This window comes from Dendrobates tinctorius, unplaced genomic scaffold (assembly GCF_039654945.1).
Source record: "Dendrobates tinctorius isolate UK_male_01 unplaced genomic scaffold, ASM3965494v1 ptg000208l, whole genome shotgun sequence".
NCBI classification, from domain to species: Eukaryota; Metazoa; Chordata; class Amphibia; order Anura; family Dendrobatidae; genus Dendrobates; species Dendrobates tinctorius.
The window spans coordinates 6,423,298-6,451,217 of record NW_027361875.1 but is presented as its reverse complement, the minus strand read 5'-3'; the positions used below and the strand labels follow the sequence as shown (position 1 = coordinate 6,451,217).

The window sequence follows — 27,920 nt, the reverse complement described above, 5'->3', positions numbered from 1 at the left end:
TGGTCATTTTTTAAATAAGGATAGTATAAGATATTTTACTGAAGTTGAGATATACAGTTGTGGCCAAAAGTATTGACACCCCTGCAATTCTGTCAGATAATACTCAGTTTCTTCCTGAAAATGATTGCAAACACAAATTCTTTGGTATTATTATCTTCATTTAATTTGCCTTAAATGAAAAAACACAAAAAGAATTGTCCTAAAGCCAAATTGGATATAATTCCACACCAAACATAAAAAAGAGGGTGGACAAAAGTATTGACACTGTTCGAAAAATCATGTGATGCTTCTCTAATTTGTGTAATTAACAGCACCTGTAACTTACCTGTGGCACCTAACAGGTGTTGGCAATAACTAAATCACACTTGCAGCCAGCTGACATGGATTAAAGTTGACTCAACCTCTGTCCTGTGTCCTTGTGTGTACCACATTGAGCATGGAGAAAAGAAAGAAGACCAAAGAACTGTCTGAGGACTTGAGAAACCAAATTGTGAGGAAGCATGAGCAATCTCAAAGCTACAAGTCCATCTCCAAAGACCTGAATGTTCCTGTGTCTACCGTGCGCAGTGTCATCAAGAAGTTTAAAGCCCATGGCACTGTGGCTAACCTCCCTAGATGTGGACGGAAAAGAAAAATTGACAAGAGATTTCAACGCAAGATTGTGTGGATGTTGGATAAAGAACCTCGACTAACATCCAAACAAGTTCAAGCTGCCCTGCAGTCTGAGGGTACAACAGTGTCATTCCGTACTACCCGTCGGCGTCTGAATGAAAAGGGACTGTATGGTAGGAGACCCAGGAAGACCCCACTTCTTACCCCGAGACATAAAAAAGCCAGGCTGGAGTTTGCCAAAACTTACCTGAAAAAGCCTAAAATGTTTTGAAAGAATGTTCTCTGGTCAGATGAGACAAATGTAGAGCTTTTTGGGCAAAGGCATCAACATAAAGTTTACAGGAGAAAAAAAGAGGCATTCAAAGAAAAGAACACGGTCCCTACAGTCAAACATGGTGGAGGTTCCCTGATGTTTTGGGGTTGCTTTGCTACCTCTGGCACTGGACTGCTTGACCGTGCGCATGGCATTATGAAGTCTGAAGACTACCAACAAATTTTGCAGCTTAATGTAGGGCCCAGTGTGAGAAAGCTGGGTCTCCCTCAGAGGTCATGGGTCTTCCAGCAGGATAAAGACCCAAAACACACTTCAAGAAGCACTAGAAAATGGTTTGAGAGAAAGCACTGGAGACTTCTAAGGTGGCCAGCAATGAGTCCAGACCTGAATCCCATAGAACACCTGTGGAGAGATCTAAAAATGGCAGTTTGGAGAAGGCACCCTTCAAATATCAGGGACCTGGAGCAGTTTGCCAAAGAAGAATGGTCTAAAATTCCAGCAGAGCATTGTAAGAAACTCATTGATGGTTGCCGGAAGCGGTTGGTCGCAGTTATTTTGGCTAAAGGTTGTGCAACCAAGTATTAGGCTGAGGGTGCCAATACTTTTGTCTGGCCCATTTTTGGAGTTTTGTGTGAAATGATCAATGTTTTGCATTTTGCTTCATTCTCTTTTGTGTTTTTTCATTTAAGACAAATTAAATGAAGATAATAATACCAAAGAATTTGTGTTTGCAATCATTTTCAGGAAGAAACTGAGTATTATCTGACAGAATTGCAGGGGTGTCAATACTTTTGGCCACAACTGTACTATATCTACCACATTTCCCTGATCCACCTATTCAGTGATTCCATCATTGAAGGAAATTAGATTAGTCGGATATAACTTGTTTGACACAAACCCAAGCTGGCTCTGGTTAATTACTGTATTCTCATCCAAGTGCTTACATACATGCTGTTTAATCTTTTTTTCAAAGATCTTTTCTAGTATAGAAGACATAGTAGTCCTTATGCATAAAGACTCTTCAGAAAAAATGTTCATGATTGTCCAGTATATTTTTCTAATTTTAGTTGCTTTGGCTGAAGTAGGCTAGTGACTTGTTTTCTTTGTTTCATAAATATGGTGAAAAAGAGCAGCATATATAAAGAATAAAATAATGGCATTTTCTTTATCGCTTAACAAAAATGGATAAAAAATCTTTGCAATGGAAAAGGTTCGCATGATAGCTATGAAAGACTGACGCTTTTCCAGCATAACAATAACGCCCTTACTTATAGTCTAAACCAAGGAACCATAGGAGAGTATACAAAACCAAGATGGACCAATCACATGTAAGTACTTAAATAGATTTTTTTTTTACTATGGGCCTAAAAACAGTATAACAGAGGCAGCTACCTGCCTGTTCTACTCAGCACTGGCTCAAAGCAGTCATTGACCGCTCCTGCCAGCGATTCAGCTGCTCAGTGTCAACAGAACAGTTCTTCCGGGCTGCTCTGTAAAAGCAGTGTGACTTCTGGCATCATGCTGATTGACAGTTTGCTTCCTGCAGATACACCTCAGGGAGTGAGGTGTCAATCAGCATGATGTGAGCAGTCCCATCGATAGAGCAGGGCAGAAAAGAAGCCACGGGTCTGAAGACGTGATGTCAGCGAAAAACTTCCGAATCTCTGGCAAGGAACCATCTGGGACCACTCTGTGCTGGCAGAGATCAGCAATAAGCACAACAGGCTGGCAGTCAGCAATAACCTGCCTTTTTAAAATATGCCTAAGAAATAAGTCCCAGATAACCCTTTTGATAGCCATAATTATTTCAAGCTGTGTTATCCATCTGCATGAATACATGACGTTGGTATTGTTGACTCTCCGGTGGTTCCTATAGCCATCAAACCCCATTATAGAAATCTCCAACCCTCACCAACCATCCACATACCTATAATAACAGACACCAAAGGTTGGATAATATTGGCCACAGCGGCCCTTATTATAAACATTATAAACATTTATAACCCTTTTTAAAAAGTGATAAGGTCCTCGAAGATACAAAAGTCTGGTGACCCCAAGAAATTGACCATAAGAGAACCACACTTACTCTCAGCCGCAACCCATAGGCTCAGGAGCACCAAAAAGCTAAAGGGTTTATTAACAGAAAACCGCTAACCCGGAACTCGACATTCCTTTGCGGTAAGCACCACCAATCACCAGACCAAAGAATCAACTTATAACACATAGGTTAAAAAAGAGATACAACGCGTTTCAGATACAGTGTATATCCTTCATTAGGTATCATAAAAACACAGTTCAAATCCTAATAGTATAAAATTCAGTTACACTTATATATAGTAGCAACCTTTTATCCCAGTCTCAGAAACTTGATTTAGGGTGTGGACCAAGTTCAGGAACACAGTTCAGGAACACACCCACTGATTGATCCAACCTTGACAACATAGACGGAAAAGAAAAAAAAAAAAAAACCCAAAAGAAAAAAAAAAAAAAAAGGTGGAAGCGGCACAGTTAATAAAGGAGCTCAATAATAACACCTGGGGGATTACCTTTACATCACAAATTAATAAAGAAAAAATGGTGTTTCTTGATCTAGAGATCAGCCATAGTGGGAAAAAAATTATTACAAAAACCCACTTCGAAAAGGTGGATTCAAACGGCTTTTTAGATTTTAACAGTGCACATTACAAGAAGTGGAAGGTTAATATACCCCACAGCCAATTTTTTCATATAAGAAAGAATTGTACGAGAGAATCTCATTATTTAGCTCAGTCTAAAATTCTAAAAAGAAAATGTAAAGGAAAAAAGATTCCCCAAAAATTTGATAATTAGTGCATATAGGGATAACAAAGTAAAAACACAGGAGGAATGTTTAAAAGGAAAAAATAGGAAGGGGGATAATTTGACCATTGGTAAAGAAAAAAGTGATGATCGCTGGAAATTGAATTTTGTGACCACATTCAATAGGGGAAATAAAGTAATAAGAACTGTGCTCTCAAAATATTGGTATATCTTGAAGCGTGACCCTGTTTTGGGAAAACATCTCCCTGATAAACCAGGGATTACATATAGAAGGGGGAAAACTTTGAAAAATTTGGTGGCCCCAGTAAATTAAAAAAACAGTTGGATTCAAAAGGAAAAAACTATAAAAAAAAGTATGGATCAAATTTTATGTGGTGTTTCTCAAGGAACCGGAGTTTTTAAATGCACCTCTAAAAAATGTTGTACCTGTGGGATCCTAGATCACGGGGCTAAAACCTTCAAATGTAATAGTACTGGTGAGGTCTTTGAGATTTCACAAAGACTCAGCTGTAACAGTGATTTTGTTGTATATGTAATCACATGCAGTTGCGGTTTGCAATATGTGGGACGCACTGTGCAGAGACTGCGGTCCCGCATTAATGGTCACAGAAATAGAGCAAAAAACGGCTTTTTAAAACATAGTCTCTCAAGGCATCTACTAATTAAACATAACAAAATTTTTAACATAAAAGTAACTCCGGTGGAGCAGATACCCCCTGGTGTTGCAAATAGGAATGCTCTTTTAAACCGGAAAGAAACGTTTTGGATATATCATCTGGGAACATTATATCCAAATGGATTGAATGATATCATAGAGAGAGTTTGAACGTTGCTTTTTTTTTTTTTTCTCTCTGGTTTTTTTCCTTTTGGGTTTTTTTTTTTTTTTTTCCTTTTCCGTCTTGCATCTATGTTGTCAAGGTTGGATCAATCAGTGGGTGTGTTCCTGAACTGTGTTCCTGAACTTGGTCCACACCCTAAATCAAGTTTCTGAGACTGGGATAAAATGTTGCTACTATATATAAGTGTAACTGAATTTTATACTTTTAGGATTTGTACTGTGTTTTTATGATACCTGATGAAGGATATACACTGTATCCGAAACGCGTTGTATCTCTTTTTTAACCTATGAAATAAAAAAATATGGAATATCATCTTTGTATGTGAGTCCTGAGAAGCGCTGCCGTTTATGGGCTGTATGTGCCTTTCTTGATTGACTTCCTCACGATTAAGGATACCCCACAAGATGAGATATTGCATGGTGCCCCAGATCGATGTCGATTGACAGTCATTTTGTATTTCTTCCATTTTCTTACTTTTGCACCAACAGTTGTCTCCTTCTTACTTATGGTTTTGCAGCACATTCCAGCTTTGTGCAGGTCTATGATCTTGTCCCTGACATCCATTTAAACCTCTTTGTTCTTGCCCATGTTGTAGAGGTTAGAGTGACTGATTAATTGAGTCTGTGGACAGAATTCTTTTATAAAGGTGACTATGTTAGACAGCTGTCTTTAATGCAGGTAATGAGTTGATTAGGAGTGTCTAACTTGTCTGTAGGAGCCAGAACTCTTAATGGTGGGTAGGGGATCAAATACTTATTTCTCACAACAAAATGCAAATACATTTATATAATTTATGCAATGTGATTTTCTGGATTTTACTTTTGATATTCTATCTCTCAATGTTAAAATTAACCTACTCTTAAAATTATAGACTGTTCATGTCTTTGTCAGTGGGCAAAGTTACAAAATCAGCAAGGGATCAAATAATTATTTCCTTCACTGTATATAGAGCAAGAGTAGACCATATTGCGTTTTAACATGTCGGCATTTCATGGCTATCATGTGATCCTTTATTACTGCAAAAGATTTTTTTTCCTTTTTGTTATCCAATAAAGAAGAATCTGTTATTTTATTAATTGGATGCGCAGCTCTTTTTTGCTATCTTTTTTGCTATATTTGTGAAGTGAACAGTCTGCTTGAGCGCTGGTAGCCATGTGGTGACTCCCATAAAACCCATTTAAAATCATTAATGGTTTGTAAAATATAAAAATAAGAATATGCAGCTTGTTATACTTGGTTCAATTGTTAACATGAAATAACACGGTTTACAATGTTTATGTCTGCAGAGCTTCTACCTGTGAAACACATTGGCATTGTGGCACACTGTGATTTGTGCATTCACATGACTGATAGACAGAAAACTATATATATATATATATATATATATATATACGCGGTATATATATATATACACTCACTGGCCACTTTATTAGGTACACCATGCTAGTAACGGGTTGGACCCCCTTTTGCCTTCAGAACTGCCTCAATTCTTCGTGGCAGAGATTCAACAAGGTGCTGGAAGCATTCCTCAGAGATTTTGAACCATATTGACATGATGGCATCACACAGTTGGCGCAGATTTGTCGGCTGCACATCCCTGATGCGAATCTCCCGTTCCACCACATCCCAAAGATGCTCTATTGGATTGAGATCTGGTGACTGAGGAGGCCATTCGAGTACAGTGAACTCATTGTCATGTTCAAGAAACCAATCTGAGATGATTCGAGCTTTATGACATGGCGCATTATCCTGCTGAAAGTAGCCATCAGATGTTGGGTACATTGTGGTCATAAAGGGATGAACATGGTCAGCAACAATACTCAGGTAGGCTGTGGCGTTGCAACGATGCTCAATTGGTACCAAGGGGCCCAAAGAGTGCCAAGAAAAAAATTCCCCACACCATGACACCACCACCACCAGCCTGAACCGTTGATACAAGGCAGGATGGATCCATGCTTTCATGTTGTTTACGCCAAATTCTGACCCTACCATCCGAATGTCGCAGCAGAAATCGAGACTCATCAGACCAGGCAAAGTTTTTCCAATCTTCTACTGTCCAATTTCGATGAGCTGGTGCAAATTATAGCCTCAGTTTCCTGTTCTTAGCTGAGAGGAGTGGTACCCAGTGTGGTCTTCTGCTGCTGTAGCCCATCTGCCTCAAAGTTCGACGCACTGTGCATTCAGAGATGCTCTTCTGCCTACCTTGGTTGTAACGGGTGGCAATTTGAGTCACTGTTGCCTTTCTATCAGCTCGAACCAGTCTGCCCATTCTCCTCTGACCTCTGGCATCAACAAGGCATTTCCGGCCACAGAACTGCCGCTCACTGGATTGTTTTTCTTTTTCGGACCATTCTCTGTAAACCCTAGAGATGGTTGTGCGTGAAAATCCCAGTAGATCAGCAGTTTCTGAAATACTCAGACCAGCCCTTCTGGCACCAACAATCATGCCACGTTCAAAGGCACTCAAATCACCTTTCTTCCCCATACTGATGCTCGGTTTGAACTGCAGGAGATTGTCTTGACCATGTCTACATGCCTAAATGCACTGAGTTGCCGCCATGTGATTGGCTGATTAGAAATTAAGTCTTAACACACAGTTGGACAGGTGTACCTAATAAAGTGGCCAGTGAGTGTATATGTGTGTGTATGTATATATATATATATATATACACAAATATTGTTTTTTACTGTTTATGTAACTAAACACATCTTTTAGGAATACCTGAGATAGGTGACAGCATTATTGTATCCGATTGGTGTCACTGGAATTTTGGCTTGTTTCATGTCCTTTTGGTCCAAGAAAAATGCTGAGTCTAAAAGGAAAGGATATATACTATGTTTATAATGGCAATTCATAAAACCTACTATGGGAGTATAAAAAATGAATCAGAGCCTGTTGGTGTGATTGCAACCAGGTATGTTTTGCTCTGAAACTCTGCAGAGGGTGACTATAGGGAGAGACCTGACTAGTCCGGAGTGGCCCCCGATCGGTTTCTGCTCACCCTTCTATAGGTGATTTTCCCTCCCTGTGAGTTTCAACAACATGTGATCACTGTGGCTCTGAATCACTGGGCTCCCTGGAGATACCAATTTAGACAGCACCAGAACCTGAACCTAGTGACTGACTGCAGCTGTCAAGGTATGTCAACACGGGATGTCAGCAATGCTGCAGCCAAACCAACAAAAACTACTAGCAACAGCCAAGAGCTGGCAGTGGAGCAACTTTAGGGAAGTTCAGCTTTCTTTTTCTTTTTTATACAGAGGAAAAAGGTGGATATAAAAGAAACTTAAAACTTGCAACTGCATTAAGGATGGCATGTCAGGGATATCAAAGCAATGTCGCTATCAAAAATTGCATCATTCACAGTACACTCCCTACGTTAATCGATGTAACATATGGAACATATGTAACATATGTCTCTGAAAGATGCAACAGATTCCAGAAAAAAGTGGAGGGTGGCCCAACAACAAGGAACTTGGATGAATGTGGGTCAACCATAGCTTTTTCACCTCTGTCCATCTATTATAAAGCTACAGCAGATTCAATGAGGCCAGATGGGTAGCATAGTAATGTAGAGTAATGTCACTTTATACTGTAAAGTCAGAGTTGGCTTTTGCATGAGCTTTTTGATTTTTGCTCTTTCTTTCCAGCTTGTGGGGTCAATTCAATGCCTATACATGAAGTTAAGGGTTTTGCAGAGGGTATGGCAGACTGGTCAGTAACCCTTCCACCAGTCACTCAGCAAAAATTGAAGAGGGCTCACAACATTGCTTCTTGATTTACTAGTAGGGATGAGTGAACCTGAACTGTAAAGTAAGGGGTTTGTACCGGATAACTAGTGTTCGGTACCAAACCCCGAACACTGACTTTTTACCAGATGTCCGGTTTACTGTTCGGGTTCAGATACAGAACAAAGTTTGTTGAAAGGCTACAAAGCAGCGAATCAACAAGCTTTTAGGCTGTGGGCACCTCTGGAGTCATAGTCATGTCAAGTATTGGCCGGCGCACCACATGACCTGGCCTGTTTAAATGCGAGATCACAGGTGCTGCTGCCAATTTGCTCTGCTTCGCATAGGGACAGGACACAACTGGAGTGAGAGACAGTGTTAGGTTTTGTGTATGCGCACTTTTCCAAAAAGCCTCAGTGTGTGTGTACTCTGCACCCATGTTTATGGGACTACTGTGCCAAAAAGCCTCTGTGTGTACTCTACACCCGTGTCAGTGGGAGTTGTGTGCCTAAAACAAATTTTTCATACTCTGCACTTATGTCTGTGGAAGAAGTGTCTAAAAACAAATTATTCTACTCTGTAAAAACACTTAAAAAATGAGAACATCAAATAGAGGACGTAGATGTGGTTGTGGTGGTGCTGGTATAGATGCTGTTGGTGTAGCTTCTTCAGAGAGAAGATGTAGTAATTCTGTGTGTGCTACGTACCCAAATGAAATGCCTTCCTCTGGTGCACTCAGACAACAGGACGTTCTCGTTTTGTAGGTGAGGTTAGAACATGTTCAGGTGGTGTTGGATTAGATGACAGAGAGTGCTTCCAGTTTCTTTCCATTATTTTCCACCCGGTCTCCTGCCGAAAGCGCAGAGTTGGCACCTGAGGACTATGGCAGTCCGGCTTCCACCTAACCCCCTTGCATTTCAGCCAAGCAGTCTGAGCCCCCAATGCATGCAGCACTAATGCCCAACAACTTGTTATGTTAACGGATTAGTACGTGGGAGGGCTATTGTTAGTGGACTACCACAGCTCATCTCAGAGGATGATAAAATACACGGTGGGCCATTTATATGGATACACCTAAATAAAATGGGAATGGTTGGTAATATCAACCTCCTGTTTGTGGCACATTAGTATATGGGAGGGGGGAAACTTTTCAAGATGGGTGGTGACCATGGCAGCTATTTTGGCTCCAACTTTATTTTTTCCAATGGGAAGAGGGTCATGAGACACATCGAACTTGTTGAGAATTTCACAAGAAAAACAATGGTGTGCTTGGTTGTAACATAACTTTATTCTTTCATGAGTAACTTACAAGTTTATGACCACTTATAAAATGTGTTCAAAGTGCTGCCCATTGTGTTGGATTGTCAATGCAACCCTCTTCTCCCACTCTTGACACACTGATAGCAACACCGCAGAAGAAATGCTAGTCTAAGGGGTCAGATTCCTTGCAGGAATGCTCAGACCTGATACCCATAATGTGGGTGCCAGTTGAATGGCCACCAAGGTCTCCCAATCTGACCCCCTTAGACTTTTATCTTTGGGGTCATCTGAAGGCAATTGTCTATGCTGTGAAGATACAAGATGTGCAGCATCTGAAACAACGGATACTGGAAGCCTGTGCTAGCATTTCTTCTGTGGTGACAGCATTTCCAAATTCCTGGCCTTTGAAACGCTGCCATATCGACTGGTGGAGATGGACAGTTTTAAAAAGACTGATGGCGGTGGCTGTCTGCAGTATGCTGTTCCCAGCCACCACTACTTTTCCAGGTGGGCCATTCCTGCTTTGCACACTCATCTTGCAGACAAAATCAGGTGTGCACTGCACAACGCCATCAGTGGCAAGGTCTATATAATCACATGCACCAGGCCGCTTCCTCCTCATACTCTGCTTCCTCCACCACCTCCTCATCCAGTCAAAGCAAGACCTGCACCACCAACTTCAGCACAGCCAGGCAGGGGGAAATGATAGCAGTCTGTTCTGAAACTCATCTGTTTGGGAGACAAATCACACCGCGCAGGAGCTGTTGACGGGGATCAAACAACAGACAGATGAGTGGTTGGTGCCAGTGAACCTCAAGCTCGGGCATGGTGGCGTGTGATAGTGGGTGAAATCTCGTAGCAGCTCTGGTCCTAGCCGGTTTGACGCACATCCCTTTATGCTGAATTTGGTGGTGCATAGCTTCCTGAAAAATTACCCACATATATCAGAGCAGCTGCTGAAAGTGCAGGCAATGTGTGCGCTTTTGGCATTCTCACCCTGCTGCTGCTCGCCTGTGTGCGCTGCAGCGTCACTTCTGCCTTTCCGCTCACCGCCTCATGTGCAACATACCAGCAAGGTGGAACTCCACCTTGCAGATGCTGGAGAGACTGTGAGAGCAGCAGCTGGCAATAGTGGAGTTTCATCTGCAGCACGCATGGCTTAGTCGTGCCTTGTTGTTCTGCTTTCAATACTCCAGCAGCATGGCCAGCACTGATGACTCCATCATGAGCATTACTATACCACTTCTGTGCCTGCTGGAAAAATCACTTCAGGAATGAGGGGCTGGCTCAGGAGGAAGAGGAAAAGGAGGAACAGTGACCATTCACACCTTTATGAGGCCTGTTGTCTACACATGGCTCGGAAGGTGGGTTCCTGTACCAACATCAGCCAGGTACACAACTTTCCAGCCAGGGGACAGGACAATGAAGAGGTGGAAGAACAGATTTCACAGCAGGGTTCCACTCAAAGCAGCTCACAGGCATAACTGAAGCATGGCTGGGGATACAGAGGACCTAGACCATACACCTCCTACCAAGGCCAAGGACAGCTTATTGATGCCTCTGGGCTTCCAGGCACACATGAGCCAATACATGCTGCAGTGTCTGTGCAATGATTGCTGACTTTCCCAGATATTTACCACTGTTGATTTCTGGGTGGCCAGACTGCTGGATCCCCACTACAAGGACAACGTATCATCTTTACTTCCGTCACTGGAGGGGATCACAAAATGCGTGAATACAAGCACATGCTGGTACATACACTACTGACTACATTCCACCTGGCAGCAGGGGCTCAGTAGAAAAACAAAGCAGAAGAGGAGGAAGTCGCCAATGCACCTGGGGCACAGCTACCACCTTGTAAGGCAGGGTTAGCATGGCTGAAATGTAGCAACTTTCTCAGCACACCATAACATTTGGTACCACCATCTTATACAGTCCGTACTAAAAGGAGGCATCATTACAACAACATGGTGAAAGTGTACATGTCCACAGGTCTCCCTGTTCTAACTGATGAATCAGCTCCATTTAACTTCTGGACACATGGCCTGAGTTTGCCCTTTATAAATTGGAAATGCTAACCTGCCCTGCGGCAAGTCTAAAGTGTGTTTAGCATGGCAGGTGGAGTGTGACCACAGACAGACATATCCACATGTCCACAGCCAATGTGGGGAAGCTAACACTCATTAAAATAAACCAGGTATGGATCCCACAGGAATTGTCTGTACCTTTGACTGACTAGACCACTATACCAGCCGCACCCAGCCATTGTTGTACTCCATTTGCTATTGTTTAATTATGGGGCTGCGCCGCCCCATATATATAAAAAAAACCTGAAAACAAAAAAACACAGTGTACTGCCAAGAGGTGGAGCCAAGGAATGAAATCCCTGGCTGTGGAGGAAAATCCCTCTCCATCCCCTTAACCGTGGCATCAAAAAACCTGGATAAGGACTGGACAAGGGCCTCCACTAACAGACCCAGCTCTCCGGAGACCCCGGGGTCTATAGGCGCAGGAGGCGCCATACAAAGCAGCAGAACTCCAGAGCAGGGAGTGAGAACGCTGAGGGCCATGTTACTCACCGGACCATCAGAAGAGCACGGGGCTGCAGACCGGATCAGTGTCCATCTGCGGGCTCCTGGCGGCGGCGTGAAGGGTGGGAGGAAATCAGAGTCCAGGACGATCAGGTGAACAGTGGTGAGTGCTGGAGGCAAGTCGGCATTGTGTAGGCACCATTCCCCCCTCCCCCTCCTGTAACGTGTGGGAGCAGTACTGGAATAGATAAAGACTGGATGATTCAGGCTGAATGAACCCAGAGGTGCCACTGATTAAAGAAAGTACAGGACACTAGTGATACAGGCTGCAAAACCCCCTGAGCTTGCACATGAGTGTGTGAGAGTGTGCTAGAAACTGGTAGAGACTCTACTGAAGCGATGGTCGGGGGACCACCACAATGCAGGGAGACTACGGTACACAAGATGAGGTGCAAACAACAAAGGGTTAATTTATTTACAGGCAAGGAATGCAGTGTTAGGAAAGTGTAAACAGGGGTATTCAATGACATAAAACAATTTACAAAAGTGATATTCTCTAGCTGGGCCGTACAAATGGCACGGTGCACCAACTATTACAGATCAGTGTATTCTTTCAAAAGGCAAACAATGCAATCAAATACAGTGTGCTGCTACTCTAACTATAGCCTGACTGGCCGCTGCTACTTCGTCTATTGCAGCCTATCCTAAGCCCTAAATATGTGCGCACACGGGGTTAACAGTCACGGTGAAGTTGGTGTTTCAGTTCCTTCCTGGGGACCCCCTGCAGTTCTCTGCAAGATGATGCGATGTCCTCCCTGGCAGCTCTGTGCAACGTGGTCTTGTCCTTGTGTGACGATTCCAAACCTGTTCCTAGAAACGGTGAACTCCCTCTTCTGAATTCCTTCCTTGTAGATTTTCGTGGCTCTTCGCAGTATCACAGGAAAACCACATTCGTTATCCCCAGAAGGGTATACACAATCCCACAGTTCAGTCAGTTACAAGCTGCATGTTCCAAACACACTCTGGGAAAACAGCCCCTCCCCTCTCCATAGCTGGAAGAGCAAATCAAAGCATACTTTTGAAGGGTAAAATAGCATGTACCATCGCATCAGCCAAGGGGGTGCTGTCTCTTAAAGGGGCATCATGTCTCTGCTAACCATAGCAATGTCAGCCCCTTACACTACCACTATCCCTGAGCTGGGGAATGTAATTTAACACCATCCAAAACCCAGAGGAGATAGTAAGACAACAGAACACTTAATACCTCTAAAACCCCCTTATCAAGTGCCTGCTCCAGTGAATCATATCAAGGGACAGGATATATGAACATTTGAATCATCTGCATAACTTCTATGCCAGGCACTGGAGAGTGGCTGTGAAACGTTTAATACATCTAGTTCTTTGAAATCTTTATTTCTTTAAAGGGAATCTGTCACCCTATTTTTCGCCTATTAGCTGCCGGCACCGACATCAGGGGCTTATCTACAGCATTCTGTAATGCTGTAGATAAGCCCCCAATGTAACCTGAAAGATAAGAAAAATTAGTTATATTATACTCACCCAGGGGCGATCCGGGTCCGGTTTTGGTCTGATGGGTGTCACGGTCCGGCGCCTCCCATCTTCTAATGGTGACGTCCTCTTCTTTCCTTCCCGTCGCGGCTCCTGCGCAGGCGCACTGCCCTGCCCCGTTGAGGGCAGTGCAGAGTCCTGCAGTGCGCAGGTGCCAGGAGAGGTCCAGCGCCTGCGCACTGCAGTATTCTGCTCTGCCCTCAACAGGGCAGAGCAATACACCTGCGCAGGAGCCACGACAGGCAGCAAAGAAGAAGACGTCACCATTAGAAGATGGGAGGCGCCGGACTGGACCGCGACACCCATCGGATCAAGACCGGACCCGGAACTCCCCTGGGTGAGTATAATCTAACTAATTTTTCTTCTCTTTCAGGTTATATTGGGGGCTTATCTACAGCATTACAGAATGCTGTAGATAAGCCCCTGATGGCAGTACCGGCAGCTGATAAGCGAAAAATAGGGTGACAGATTCCCTTTAAGCCTACCATCACTGCAGAAGAAGCAAAGGTGAATACATATGTACACACTCTGTCCTAGTGCTGCTCCAACCAGTCATTCTGCTGAATCAGCAAATACTCCTATATGTAGCTCACAACTACCAGCATCTTGCCTGACAAAGCTATATGTGATTACTAAGTCACCAGTGACGTCACTGCCTTCTGTACAGGAATACTGTACATTAGTGACTCTATACACCATGGATAAATTCGTGGGCAAACATAGAAAGGGAAGCAGACCCTCAACACATACCCAAACAGCAAATTCCCCCACAAAACTGGCACGTGATAAAAGCAGAGACGACCCACAGCCCATAGCCCAAGCTATAATGGACCGTCTAATGCCAGAGACTGACAAGCAGCTGGCAGCTTTCCAGGCCTCGCTGGAGGTGATACTGTGGCAAGTCAATGCACAGGTGACACGACTCGCGGAGCAGAGATTTTCTGATCTGGAAGACGCTGTAAAGGACATTACAGGAACACTAGAGGCCAAAGAAAAAGAAACTTCTTTTCTATTGGACAAAGTCAATGACCTAGAAAATAGATTTTGCCGCAATAATTTAAGGCTGCTGGGCCTCCCTCAGTTGGCCCCATCATCTGATCTCATTAACATCACATCAGAATGGCTTCCCAAAGCGTTGAATTTAAACCTAGCTTCAAGGAAATCAAAATTGAGAGAGCCGACCGTGTGGGTCCACCAAGGTATGGCGAGAAAGACAGACCACGACCGGTCATCTTTAGGGTCCTGGACTTTCAAGACAAGCTACGAATACTATCAGTCTTCAGGAAGAAACAGAAGTTATCCTATAACAACAACAAGCTCCTTCTTTTTCAGAACTACTCTGCGGCCCTAGCAGTGAACCGTAAAGCCTTCAGCCCAGCATGCAAAATCCTGGTGGATAACAACATTCAGTTCGGACTACAATACTCGGCTGTCCTACGTTTTACCATATCTGGAAAGAACTGGGCTTTTGACGACCCAACAAAGGCCCAAAACTATCTACGTTCCGAGAGTCAGTCATCACCTCGAGATCTGGGTGACACTTGAACACACGGGGTCACAATGCTTACTCATTTCTGTGACGTCCCTGAATTTTAAATGCAGTGGCTATTTTCACGTATGTTTTACATTACCGTTATGTTGTGGTTGTTTTTATTTTTTCAAGTTATGATAGTTTGTGGGAAGAATTATTTTTGGCAAGGGAGGGGGAGGGTCTCTGCATGCTCCTATACAGCTTACAGGTTTCAGCAGCTCCAACACTTACTCGTTGGGATGAGTGGGGAGATGGAATACAAATATTGATAATTTCAAGGCTGTTTCCGCCTTCAGGGATAGGTTAATGGCGGATACAGCCAACTCAGAGATATCCATAGCACAATCTCTTTATTGGTGTTCTTGCAATGTAATCGGGCTTAACTCTCCTTTAAAAAGGAAGAAAGTCCTGAATTATTTACAACGTGCAAACTTCCATATTATTTTCTTGCAGGAAAAGCATTGGGTAAAGAATAACCATCTTTCTTTCCTTAGCAAAAAATATACGGTATGCGTGGAGGTCTGTTATGTCAAAAAACAAAGGGGAGTAGCTATACTCTTTAACAAAGGTATTAACCATGAGATTCTAGATGTTGTGGCAGATTCTCAAGGAAGATTTCTGTTGGTTAAAGCTAACATAGAACAGTTTACCTACTGTTTGGTCAATGTGTATGCACCTAATGTTTTTGAACCTAAATTTAAGGCGGAATTAATGGAAAGCATAACCAGCTGGGAAACATCCAAATTAATAGTGGGGGGGGACTTCAATGAGGCCCATGATGTGCTATTGGATAGGTCCAACCCCCACACCTCACACCAGTCATCATAGAGAGGTTACATACAGTCACTTATTGGATCATCTGGGATTGACTGACATATGGAGACTGCAACACCCCATAGATAGGGATTACTCATATTACTATCACGTACACGACACCCTTGCTAGGTTAGACTGCTGGTTTCTGGGCACATCTATGCTGTCATTTGTGTTCCAGTCAGATATTTTGAATATCCATATATCAGATCATGCCCCTGTGACTTTTAGATCCTGCTTGGTGAGCCCAATGAAGAGAGAGAAGATGGAGATTTTCCTCAGATTTATATAAATCAGATGACTTCAGAGCATTTCTGCAAACCTCTTGGGACACTTATAAGAATGACAATCGGGAGCAAAGCCAAAATGCTCCCTTATTTTGGGCAGCCTCCAAGGCTGTGATAAGGGGACAAATTATCTCTTATATAAGTAATAAATGGAAGAAATGAATGGAAAACACAAGCATATAAAAACTTTAAATCCAACAATACTCCCATTAAACAAAAATTCTTGGAGGCGAAAGAAGTATCGGAAACATTGGCAAACGAAAGGGCGATGATTAATTTAGACTACCAAAGCATAAGTATTTTAAATGGGGTAACAAACCAGGACATTTGCTAGCATCCCTTACTAAACCCTTCAGAAACAAACTAGGATAAATAGGATTCAGTAAAAAAAAGTTGAAAGCAAGGAGATAGTGGACTAGTTCAGGACTTTTTTAGCTCCTTATACGAGGAGGGTGTAAGGGGACTCGACGGTGGCTTGTGCTTTTTCCGAAGTGACGTGACCCCTACACTCACAGAAGAACAAAGAATAGCTCTTAACAAACCCATCACTCCAACAGAGGTGGTGCAAACCATTAATACTCTAAGTATATCTAAAGCTCCTGGACCAGATGGGTTTGGTAATGAGCATTACAAAATATTAGGAGCTGCAGTAGGCCCACACCTATGCGAGGTGTTCAATGGAATAGCGAGAGATGGTCAATTACCCGACCGGTTTAATGAGGCTAATATTATTGTGTTGCCCAAACCAGGTAAAGACCTCCTACAGGTCGATGGGTATAGACCAATCTCATTACTCAACTCCGATTTCAAAATCTTTACAAAAATTTTGGCAAATAGAGTCCAACAGATGATTCCTGATCTAATATCACCTCTCCAAACGGGATTTATCCATAGAAAATCTATCACATATAATATCAGGACAGCGATAGGGGTGATATCCTCTAGCAGAATGCATGGGCACAAGAAAAGCATTGTGGTCAGCTTTGATGCAGAGAAGGCCTTTGACACAAGTATCTTGGCTCTACTTGCATAAATTACTAGAATCTTGCAATTTTGGTCCATGGTTCTGCGAGGCTGTCAAGCTAATATATAAAAATCCCACATCCTCACTCTACATAAACAATACATTTTCCAAACCCTTTCAAATACAATGGGGCATGCCCACTATCCCCATTATTATTCAACCTAGCACTGGACCTCCTCCTCAGAGCCCTTCAAAATGTATCTGCTTTCCAAGGAATACAGTGGGAAACACATCAGTTAAATCACTAGCCTTTGCTGACGACATATTGCTATTTAGTGCCAACCCGGCTCAAGCCATCCCAGCCATAATGAGGATCCTGGACTCATTTGGAGGCAATTCTGGCTTCAAAGTGAACTATAGTAAGTCGTAGGCTCTAGCGCTGTTCCGATCAGGCAGGATAAAAGATGCAGCGCTCCCATTCCACTAGAGTGAGCAATCCATTAAGTATTTGGGCATTTGACTCCCGGCAGACTCTTCAAAGTTATATAAATCTAATTTTAGACCACATATAGCATTGATAATTGGTCTTTTAAATTTATGGAGACATTTTGCACTATCCTTTTCAGGTAGATGCTATTTGATTAAAATGGTCATCTTTCCAAAGTTGCTACACTTATTCCAAGCTCTTCCGCTGCTATTGTCACAACCAGATATTAAACAATTCATATGGTTCATATGGGGTGAGAAGGGAAGAATGCGTATAGGAATGTTTAAGCTACAATTGCCCAGAAGAGAGGGAGGTATTAATTTTCCGGATATTGTAAGATGCCATCTTGGCAGCTAACTTTAGGTACATTGTGGATTGGATTCGCAGGTTCTCCCATTTTGCCAACGTACAATTGGAGCAACAGTTGAGCCCTCGGGTGTCATTAGCTGCTCCGATCCATCTGGGCAATGATGAGCTCCCTGAACGTATTAGGGAGCACTCAGTTTTGTGGCAAAATATTTTGACATTGAGGAGAGGGAGAAAAATTGGTGGAGGGACAGGCGATCTGTCTCCCTTTCAGCCATTTCTAGGCAACCCAAAATTTATGAATAATTGTCCACCTGTACATTATGTAACCTTTTGCAAAACAGGGATGCACCATGGTGGCTGACATGTTGGATCAGAATTTCTCCCTACTATCTTTTGAAACAATAACATAGTGCTTTCCTTTTGTAAGACACAGGCCATTCCTCTTCCTTCAGGTACGTAGTCTAGCCCAAAAATAAATCAGTGGTAGGAAAGACACAGGTCAGTTGAATATCAAGGTGGTCTTTCTTAAAACCTCAAGGATGCAGAATGCTTTAACGAGCAAAATATGCTCCATACTACGTCAGCGTTAGTCTTGGGAAGGGAGAGACACTGGGCCTTCTAGATGGGTGAGAGATATCCCAGGGTTTGAAGTTGGGGACTTTTTGGATGCTACGATGTCACAGAAGAAATTTATTCCCTATAGTAGTAACACAGACATGGCTTTATTGATTCTCCATAGGGCATACATCACTCCGTCAATGCAAGGCAAAATGACACCTACAACATTGTATACATACTCAAAATGTGGAACACACAACACAGACATCCTTCATCACTTGTGGAGTTGTCCAAGAATACAAGATCTTTGGCATAGGATACATGTAGAACTACAGACTACCTTTCATATTACATTCCCACTTACACTGCAATGGGCAATCATCAATATGCTAGGGGAATCTCAGAAATCTCTTCCCAAGCATATAAAAAAAGGAATTTTGGTAATATGAGCTTCGGCAGTTAGGAAGAACATAATACACCATTGGTTGAACCCTAATATACCATCCCAATCACTAATACAGACAAAATAATGTTCCTATTCAAAATGGATTGGTTGGAAACATTAACCGACAGAGAGAGACTAACGGGGAAGTTTCTCACGACTTGGTCTTTTCTTATCCCTACATTATCATCAGCTATCAAAGATAGACTGAGAGCCCAGTTGAAGCACACCAGATGGTATCGCCTTAAATGTATTGATGGACATATCCCGATTCCATAAACTCTAGATTTTTATGGATGCATGCAGAGAGGTGGGAGGGGGGATTAGGGGGAGGGATTACAGAATAGGTAGAGTTTGGATAAGTTTATTGTTTTGACAATAATGTCATATTGAATAGAATGGAAAAGACAACTTGACATGGATTCCATGACATGTTATTGGTTAGATATGTACTGTTTTAAACTAATAAAAAGAGTTTGAAAAAAAAAAACAGTGTTGGCTACCAGCTCCTCCTTTTCGTCTACTTACACTGCCATGTTCGCCTCCACCTACTATACCTCCTCCTCCACTTGAACCTTAGCTTCCTGGTTCTAGTTTATTTTTTTTAATTCTATGTTCTTTATGTTCTTTTAAGTCAGTTCCCTAAAAAAAAATTAAAACAGTGTTGGATACCTCCTCCCCTGCCTCTTCCACCTACACCGCTACTTCCACCTCCACCTTCTGGTTCAAGATTATTTTTCTATTTTATTAAAATTCTGCTATTTTCAGTCATTTTTCTATCCACATTTGTTTGCAGGGCAGTTGTCCTGCTCTTACCCCCATTTTGCTTCCTTTTGCTCACTAGCCCTTACTCTGAATATTTTGCAATTTTAAAGTACCGAAGTCCGGGTCCCCATTGACTTCTGTTTGGTTCAGGGTTAAGTTCAAGGTCAAGTTCGGATGTCGAACTGAACTTTGAACTACAGTTCAGCTGAATCCGAATATTCACAGGTCTGCTCATCTCTATTTACTAGGCCTTCATGATCCAACATGAGATAATGGTAAGATTGTCCTTCCAGCCAAACCACTGTTCTCTATACTCAAAAGGAGAATGAGGTTAGTGGAGGGGCTGACTAACTTACAGGAACACCTGTCTATAGGCTGCTGGTGGACGGTAAGTAGCATTATAATGGTTGAAGTTGTTGTGCATCAGATTTAAGGGAAACAGGAAGAATAATTGAGGCCCTCAATTGAGGTCCATCAATTTTCCCTGTTTTCTTCTCCCCATTCCTACATTAATGCCTGCAAATTTTGTGTTAAGCAGGCTGTTAAGGCAAAGAGCATTTTCAAAACGCCTACTCTGCCAATGGCCTCTAGTTATACCCCAATTTTTAATTCTACTTTACATTCAGAAATGACATGAGATAGATATGTGAAAACAGGAGATATTTGAAGCTGGGCAGGTCATTTTTCATAGCACAGTAATAGTGCAGTCAGATGGATCAGCACACAGTACATGGACTGGCCGGCAGATCTCCCGACCCCAGCAAGACAGCTGAGTAGAAATACATGAATGTCACGGTCGTGCCTCCTTAGGCCTGTTTCACACTTCAGTTTTTTCTTGTCAGTTAAAATCCGCCAAAATGGCGGAAAGCGGATCCATTGGTAACTGAAGTTAACGGATGCCAGCGGACCGTTTTTTTGACGGATCCGTTGGCTGAAGAATTTTAAAGGAACCGCAGTCCGGGGACGAGAGAGAGAGATGGGAATGGGAAAAAAAACTGATCCGCCAAAAAAAATGGCGGATCCGTTTTTTAAGGAAAATGGCAGATCTTGACTGATGGAAAAAAACTGAAGTGTGAAACAGGCCTTACCCAGCTGTCTCCGCCCTCCGGCGCGTACCCGACTCGAGTCCCTGCCGCTCCCCGCTTGTCTGCTCGGGGTCTCTGCACGTCCACAGTCAGTGCATGCGTGGTCGTACTCTTCTTGACGCTGGGCCTCCTGGGAGGTCGTGACCCAGTGACCCCGCCCCATCATGGCGGCGCCCAACGGGTATATCTGCTCAATGTCGGCGCTGGTAAGACGCCTGTTCCTCAATTGCTGTGGCGCTAGCTTAGCATCTCGCAGATCTCAAGCCCCTCTTTGCCTTACCTATTTGCCGTGTCTCTGTCCTGCCTGTCAGTCCAGTGTTCCTGTCCAGCCATTCAGTGTATCTCTGCCCTGCCAGCCTAGCCTCGTATCTCTGTCTAAGCTTCCCAGCTCTGTGCCTCTGCCTGGTCCTCCAGCTCCGCCTCTCTGCCATATCTGTTTGCCCTGTACCTCCGCCTTCCTTCCTTATGTCTCTAACCATACCCATCTGTTTCAGTGTCCATTCCTATGTCTCATTTTACCCTGTGTTCTCTTGCAGCCACAAACTCTGCCTGCCCGTGTTCCTCCTGGTCCATCCAGTCTCCGGTACGCCTCTGTTCCTGTACCTCTCTTCTCCTTCCGCACCTCAGCCTTCCATCATATCATCTCTGTGTTGTCCTAAGTCATTCCTTTGGCTCCGGCCGTCGTGATTCTATCTCCCTTGGGCCTGCCCCTAACACTCCCTGTATAGGGAGTGGCCTTCACGTGGTCTGCTCGCCCTCGGGGGCTCTGGAGTCGTGACCCAGAGGGTCCACGTTCGGGTTTCGCCCTAGAACCCTAACAATGAAGCTATCTCGCTAAGGTTGTGAGAACCACCAGCTAGTCTGAGTATTGCTGTCAGGAACAACGCACTGCACTTGCTCACTGAGCCAGTGCGCGTGTCCTGAGTACAAAGACTCTGCACAAAGATACCTGTGGAGCGGGGTCTCAGTGGTGACAATGCATGCTCAAAGCTCACAGGACCTGAAGCATGTGACTGCTGGGGGCGTGGCCTCAGCGCCACAGAGCCAGGAGCTGCAGGGAAACTCCTAGAAAGGTAACTACTGGACAATGTAACCAAGGGGCATAGGCAGAGACAGAAACCAGATCAAGCCAGGTCAAAGCACGAGATAGCCATACAGTACCAAAGGGTTAGACAGAATGGATAGTCAGGACGTAGCAATAGATCAGAAAACCAGAACGGGGAATAGACGGTACAATAGGGACAAACTGTAATGGATTAACGATAGCCAAGCCAGGAGGTCAGAACCGCAAAAGACAATAGTGCCAAAATGAGAAACGGAGTACAGAGTGAGGGAACGGACCGGGTCATACACAGGAAGCAAACAAGCAACACAGATACACCCACACCAGGGGTCAGACACACCAGAACAACAGTATAGCTGACAGAGAACTCTGGTAAAGAGTGAGTATAAATACCCCTCCCAGATCCAAAAAGAGGCCACGAACACTTAAACCTGTGAGTGCAGGGCAAGAACCCTGTTCAAACCATGACAGTACCCCCCTCTTAACGGGGGGCCACTGGACCCCTAGGCTTGTCTGGGTATCTGGTGTGGAAATCCCACACCAGACGATCGGCATGCACCAAACTGGCCGGAACCCATGACCCATCCTCCAGAGAGTACCCCTTCCAGTGTATCAGATACTGGAGTCTCCGGCACACCCACCGGGAGTCGACAATGCGCCCTACTTCATACTCCAGCTGCCCTCTACCAGCACTGGCGGAGCATTTGATGAGGGATCCTCTCTCACTGTCCCCACAGGCTTAAACAGGGACCTGTGGAAGACATCAGAAATTTTAAAGGAGGTGGGCAGCTGCAGTCGGTAGGCTACTGGGTCAACAACCTCCACAACTTTGTATGGGCCAATAAACTTGGGGCCCAGCTTTATAGATGGTATCTTAAGCTTGATATTGCGGGTGGATAGTCACACCTTCGCCCCTACTGCAAATGCTGGACCTGACCCCCTCCTCCTGTCAGCAAACCGCTTATAGTTTTCCTGGGCCTTGGAAATATTCCTCTGAACCTCCCTCCAAAGAATTCTAAGACGATGTGTCGCACCCTCAGCTCCAGGACAACCTGAATCCATGCGGGAAAACTCTCCAAAATGTGGGTTAAACCCATAGTTGATCTGAAAGGGAGACTTCCCAGTAGATTGACTCACACGACCGTTGAATGCAAACTCTGCCATGGGCAATACCTCACACCAGTCCTCCTGCCTGGAAGAGGCCAAGCATCTCAGAATCTGCTCCAACGATTGGTTCATGCGCTCCATCTGTCCATTAGACTCTGGGTGGTAGGCAGAGGAGAAGGACAATGAAATCCCCAGCTTTTTGCAAAAAGCCGTCCAGAACCTGGCTACAAACTGTACCCCTCTGTCTGACACCACATTCTTAGGCACTCCATGCAACCAAATTATATGCTGCATAAATAAACGGGCCAGGGTTTCAGCAGATGGTAACGTGGGGAGAGGTACAAAGTGGGCTTGTTTTGAAAACCTATCCACCACCACCCATATCACCGAGTTGCCCCTGGAAGGAGGAAAATTTGTGATAAAATCCATGGACAAATGTGTCCATGGTCTATCTGGAATTGGCAAAGGCACCAACTCCCTGGCAGGCCGGACCTGTGAACTTTTAGAACGAGTGCACACCCCACATGCAGTCACAAACTTTTTAATATCTGTTACCATAGAGGGCCACCAGAAACCCCTCGCAATTGCCTCCCGGGTAGCTGCAATCCAAGGGTGAGCACTCAACATAGAATCGTGAAATTCCTGCATAAGTCCGAGATGGAAACGTTCCGGTACAAACAATTTACCCGGGGGTTTACCACCCGGAGCCCGAGCCTGGGCCTCCAAAATCTCTCTCTGTAACTCAGATGAGATTTCGGCCACCAATACTCCTGGCTGAAGAATGGAGGAGGGAGGTTCTGGAGGGGACACCGAATCAAAGCTTCGGGATAAGGCATCAGCCTTGATGTTTTTAGATCCCGGGCGGAATGTGATGGTAAACTGAAATCGAGAAAAAAAAAGTGCCCACCGAGCCTGTCTGGGGGTCAATCTCTTGGCAGACTCGATATAGGCCAAATTTTTGTGATCAGTGATGACTGTAATGAGATGAATAGCCCCCTCCAGGAAATGCCTCCATTCTTCAAAAGCCAACTTTTCCGCCAACAACTCTCTATTGCCGACATCGTAATTTCTCTCGGCAGAGGAAAATTTTTTAGAGAAGAAGGTGCAAGGCCTCAGATTAGTAAGGGTAGGAGGGCCCTGAGGCAAAACTGCCCCCACCCCTACTTCCGAGGCGTCAACCTCCACGATAAAATGTCTTGACGGGTTGGGTTGTACCAATACAGGGGCTGAAGAAAAGCACTCTTTTAATGTCATGAAAGAATTTTTTGCAGCTACAGACCAATTTTTTACATCAGCTCCCTTGAGAATGAGGTCCGTTAGAGGCTTTACCACCTGCGAGAAACCCTTAATAAATTTCCTATAAAAGTTAGCAAAGCCTAAAAATCGCTGCAACCCTTTCAAGTCATGAGGCTGCACCCAATCTGTAACAGCCAGGACCTTCTTAGGATCCATGCAGAACCCCTCCCCTGACACAATCAACCCCAGAAAGGATACTTCTTGCATGGAAAATGAGCATTTTTCCAACTTGGCATACAAATGATTCTCCCTAAGTCTCAGGAGAAGCATCCGCAAATGGTACAAGTGAGATTGACTGTCCACCGAGTACACCAGAATGTCATCCAAATAGATGACCACAAAACGACCAATTAAATCAGAGAAAATTACATTAATAAAATTCTGAAAAATAGCAGGAGCGTTGGTGAGAGCAAAGGGCATAACCAAGTTTTCGAACAGCCCTTCAGTCATCAGGAATGCTGTTTTCCATTCGTCCCCTTCCCGGACTCTTATAAGGTTGTATGCCCCACGTAAATCCAGTTTAGAGAACCACTTGGCCCCGGTGAGTTGGTTACATAGATCAGGAATTAAGGGGAGAGGGTATGTATTTTTTACAGTAAATTTGTTTAATTCCCGAAAATCGAGGCACGGCCGCAAACCACCATCTTTTTTCTTAACAAAAAAGAAGCCCGCCGCTACAGGTGAAACAGAAGGCCTAATATGACTTGCAGAGACTCTCGGTAATGTACTCCTTCATGGCTAGACGTTCGGGCCCGGACAAATTGAACAGGCGAGCCTTGGGTAACTTGGCTCCAGGGACTAGATTAATGGCACAATCAAAGGGTCTATGTGGTGGTAGCGCCTCAGCCTCACTTTCAGAAAATATGTCTTCAAAATCTTTCAGGTATTCCGGAATACCTTCCAGATCGACAGACGACACTGACACAGATTTTACTGGGGTGACAAGAGTTGTCAAGTTACAACATAGACCATTAGCCATACAACCCCACTGAATAATCTCCCCCGTGACCCAGTCAATAGTAGGATTGTGACGTTGAAGCCAAGGCATACCCAGTACCAGTCCAGCCGGTAGATTATTTAGAACAAAACACCTTAATTTTTCCACGTGAGTGGAACCCACTTTCAGCGAAAAGGTATCAGTCATGAAACAAATTCCCTCCTGGGTGATAGGAGAAGAATCAATTGCCACAATTTTAACAGGATCTTTTAACCTGACTGTCCCTATCTTATGAAAAGTCACAACTTTGGCATCGATCAGATTAATAGAAGAACCACAGTCAACAAAGGCGGTAGTCCCAACCAGACCGCCTGTAAGTTCTAGTTCCACCGGAAGCAGAATTTTAGTAAGTGAGGAAAAGGGTACCTGGGAGTCTGGGCAACCTCCTCGATTGTTACCCAGACTCAGTCATTTTCCTGACGGCTTCACTGAAGAAGGGCAAGAAGGACAGTTCCTTCTCCAATGTCCAGCGGATCCACAGTAAAAGCACAATTGGTTATTTCTACGGCGTCTCCTCTCTTTTTCCTCCAATGACGTGGCACCAACCTCCATGGGCTCAGGACTAGATGCAGAGTCTCTCAGATTGGAGAATAAAGGGGTCTCCTGCAGCATGACCCCTCTTGCCCGCAGCCTACGGTCCATACGGACAGCCTGGATCATAGCGTCCTCCAAAGAATCCGGTGGAGAATGAAGGGCTAGGGCATCTTTCAAACATTCAGACAGGCCTCTACAGAACAAACCCTGGAGGGCAGCATCATCCCAGGAGACAACCTGAACTCCCTTTTATCCCCTGAGAAAGGGTCTGGCAATTTGACTGGAGATTCAGGGGATGCCAATGACACATCTCTATCCCCAGCACTAGTAGCCCCTGCAGCGACAGCCCCCTGCACAGTATCCACCAACTGTTGCTGGGTATGGGCCATCATGCGCTGTTCCACATTAAGTTTGTGGAACATTTCGGTCAGGTGCTTGACCTGATCAGCCAAAGCTTGTATGGGATCCATGAGGATAACACACTTTTTTTTTTTTCCTTCAGAGGAAAAAAAAAAACCTGAAATGGTCAGCTATAATGTCAGTAACACCGCACTGCACTTGCTCACTGAGCCAGTGTGCGTGTCCTGAGTACAAAGACTGTGCACAAAGATACCTGCGGAGCGGGGTCTCAGTGGTGACAATGCATGTTACAAGCTCACAGGACCTGAAGCATGTGACTGCTGGGGGCGTGGCCTCAGCGCCACAGAGCCAGGAGCTGCAGGGAAACTCCTAGAAAGGTAGCTACTGGACAATGTAACCAAGGGGCATAGACAGAGACAGAAACCAGATCAAGCCAGGTCAAAGCACGAGATAGCAATACAGTACCAAAGGGTTAGACAGAATGGATAGTCAGGACGTAGCAATGGATCAGAAAACCAGAACGGGCAATAGACGGTACAGTATGGACAAACTGTAACGGAGTAACGATAGCCAAGCCAGGAGGTCAGAACCGGAAAAGACAATAGTGTCAAAACAAGAAACGGAGTACAGAGTGAGGGAACAGATCGGGTCATACACGGTAAGCAAACAAGCAATGCAGAATACATGCACACCATGCAGGGGTCAGACACACCATGCAGGGGTCAGACACACCAGAACAACAGGATAGCTGACAGAGAACCCTGGTAAAGAGTGAGTATAAATACCCCTCCCAGATCCAGAAAGAGGTCACGAACACTTAACCCTGTGAGTGCAGGGCAAGAATCCTCTTCAAACCATGACAATTGCATTCCCATCTCCATCCGATTTATACGCCCTTAGTGGAACTACTGTGACACAATGAGCAAGTAAACACACCGTCATTTTATAGACAATGTTATGCACTGGCATCTATAAGACATTAATGACTGTATGCCATTCTAAGTGTATGTGCATGTAAGTGGTGTACCAGGACCGTGTGATACTCCACTCCCTTCCTATGTGTAAATACTTCCTTGTAGTAAAGACTTCCTTTACGTATAGCTGTATATATAATATATATATGTATATATATATATGTTTTACTATGTATAATGTTGTTAACATAGGGAAAGTGCAGTACCTTAGCTAAGCCACTAGAGGGGGCACACTATAATTTAATAGCAGTAGCCTTGTATATAGTTAACTGTAGGAGGAGTTAATTGGGGATAAGGCAGGAACAGTTTCCTAGTTAGAGTCAGAAGGGCCAGACAGCTCGGTGGGCTTTAGTGCCCAAGCTACCCAGTAACTCCGCAATGTTCAAAGCCAGGAACCCAGCCATCCAGGGTCCAGCGGGCCAAACGTGCAGCTTTAGCAGCCGTGTGACAGCAGTGTGGAATAGAGACTACAGCTGAGGCCATATCAGTACGGGGACATAGGTGGCTCTATAATGTGGCAGTTTACTGCATGGGCTGGTGCCCTCTTATCCGGGGCAAAATGGACAGGGGAACTACTAAGCGTAGTAAATCTGAACAGGGAGAACGCTGTGTTACTGCAAGAGGCAGTACGACCCGGGCACGTTCTGAAGGCCGTAGGCAGAAGTGCAGGGAAAGTGGAGAATGTGGACTGTATAGAACCCTATGCTGATGTTGTATCTGACAAGGATGTGCTGC

At 44.3% G+C, this 27,920-nt stretch overlaps 1 protein-coding gene across 1 annotated transcript in view; it reads right to left on the bottom strand.

The window, feature by feature from the left end:
* The window catches only part of LOC141058039 (putative N-acetylated-alpha-linked acidic dipeptidase), a 262,752-nt gene that overhangs the window by 195,367 nt on the left and 39,465 nt on the right, over window positions 1-27,920 (bottom strand). The window contains exon 5 of the mRNA XM_073554180.1: window positions 7,247-7,337. Within this exon, the coding sequence (XP_073410281.1) occupies window positions 7,247-7,337 (91 nt within the window). The remainder of the gene's footprint in view (window positions 1-7,246; window positions 7,338-27,920) is intronic.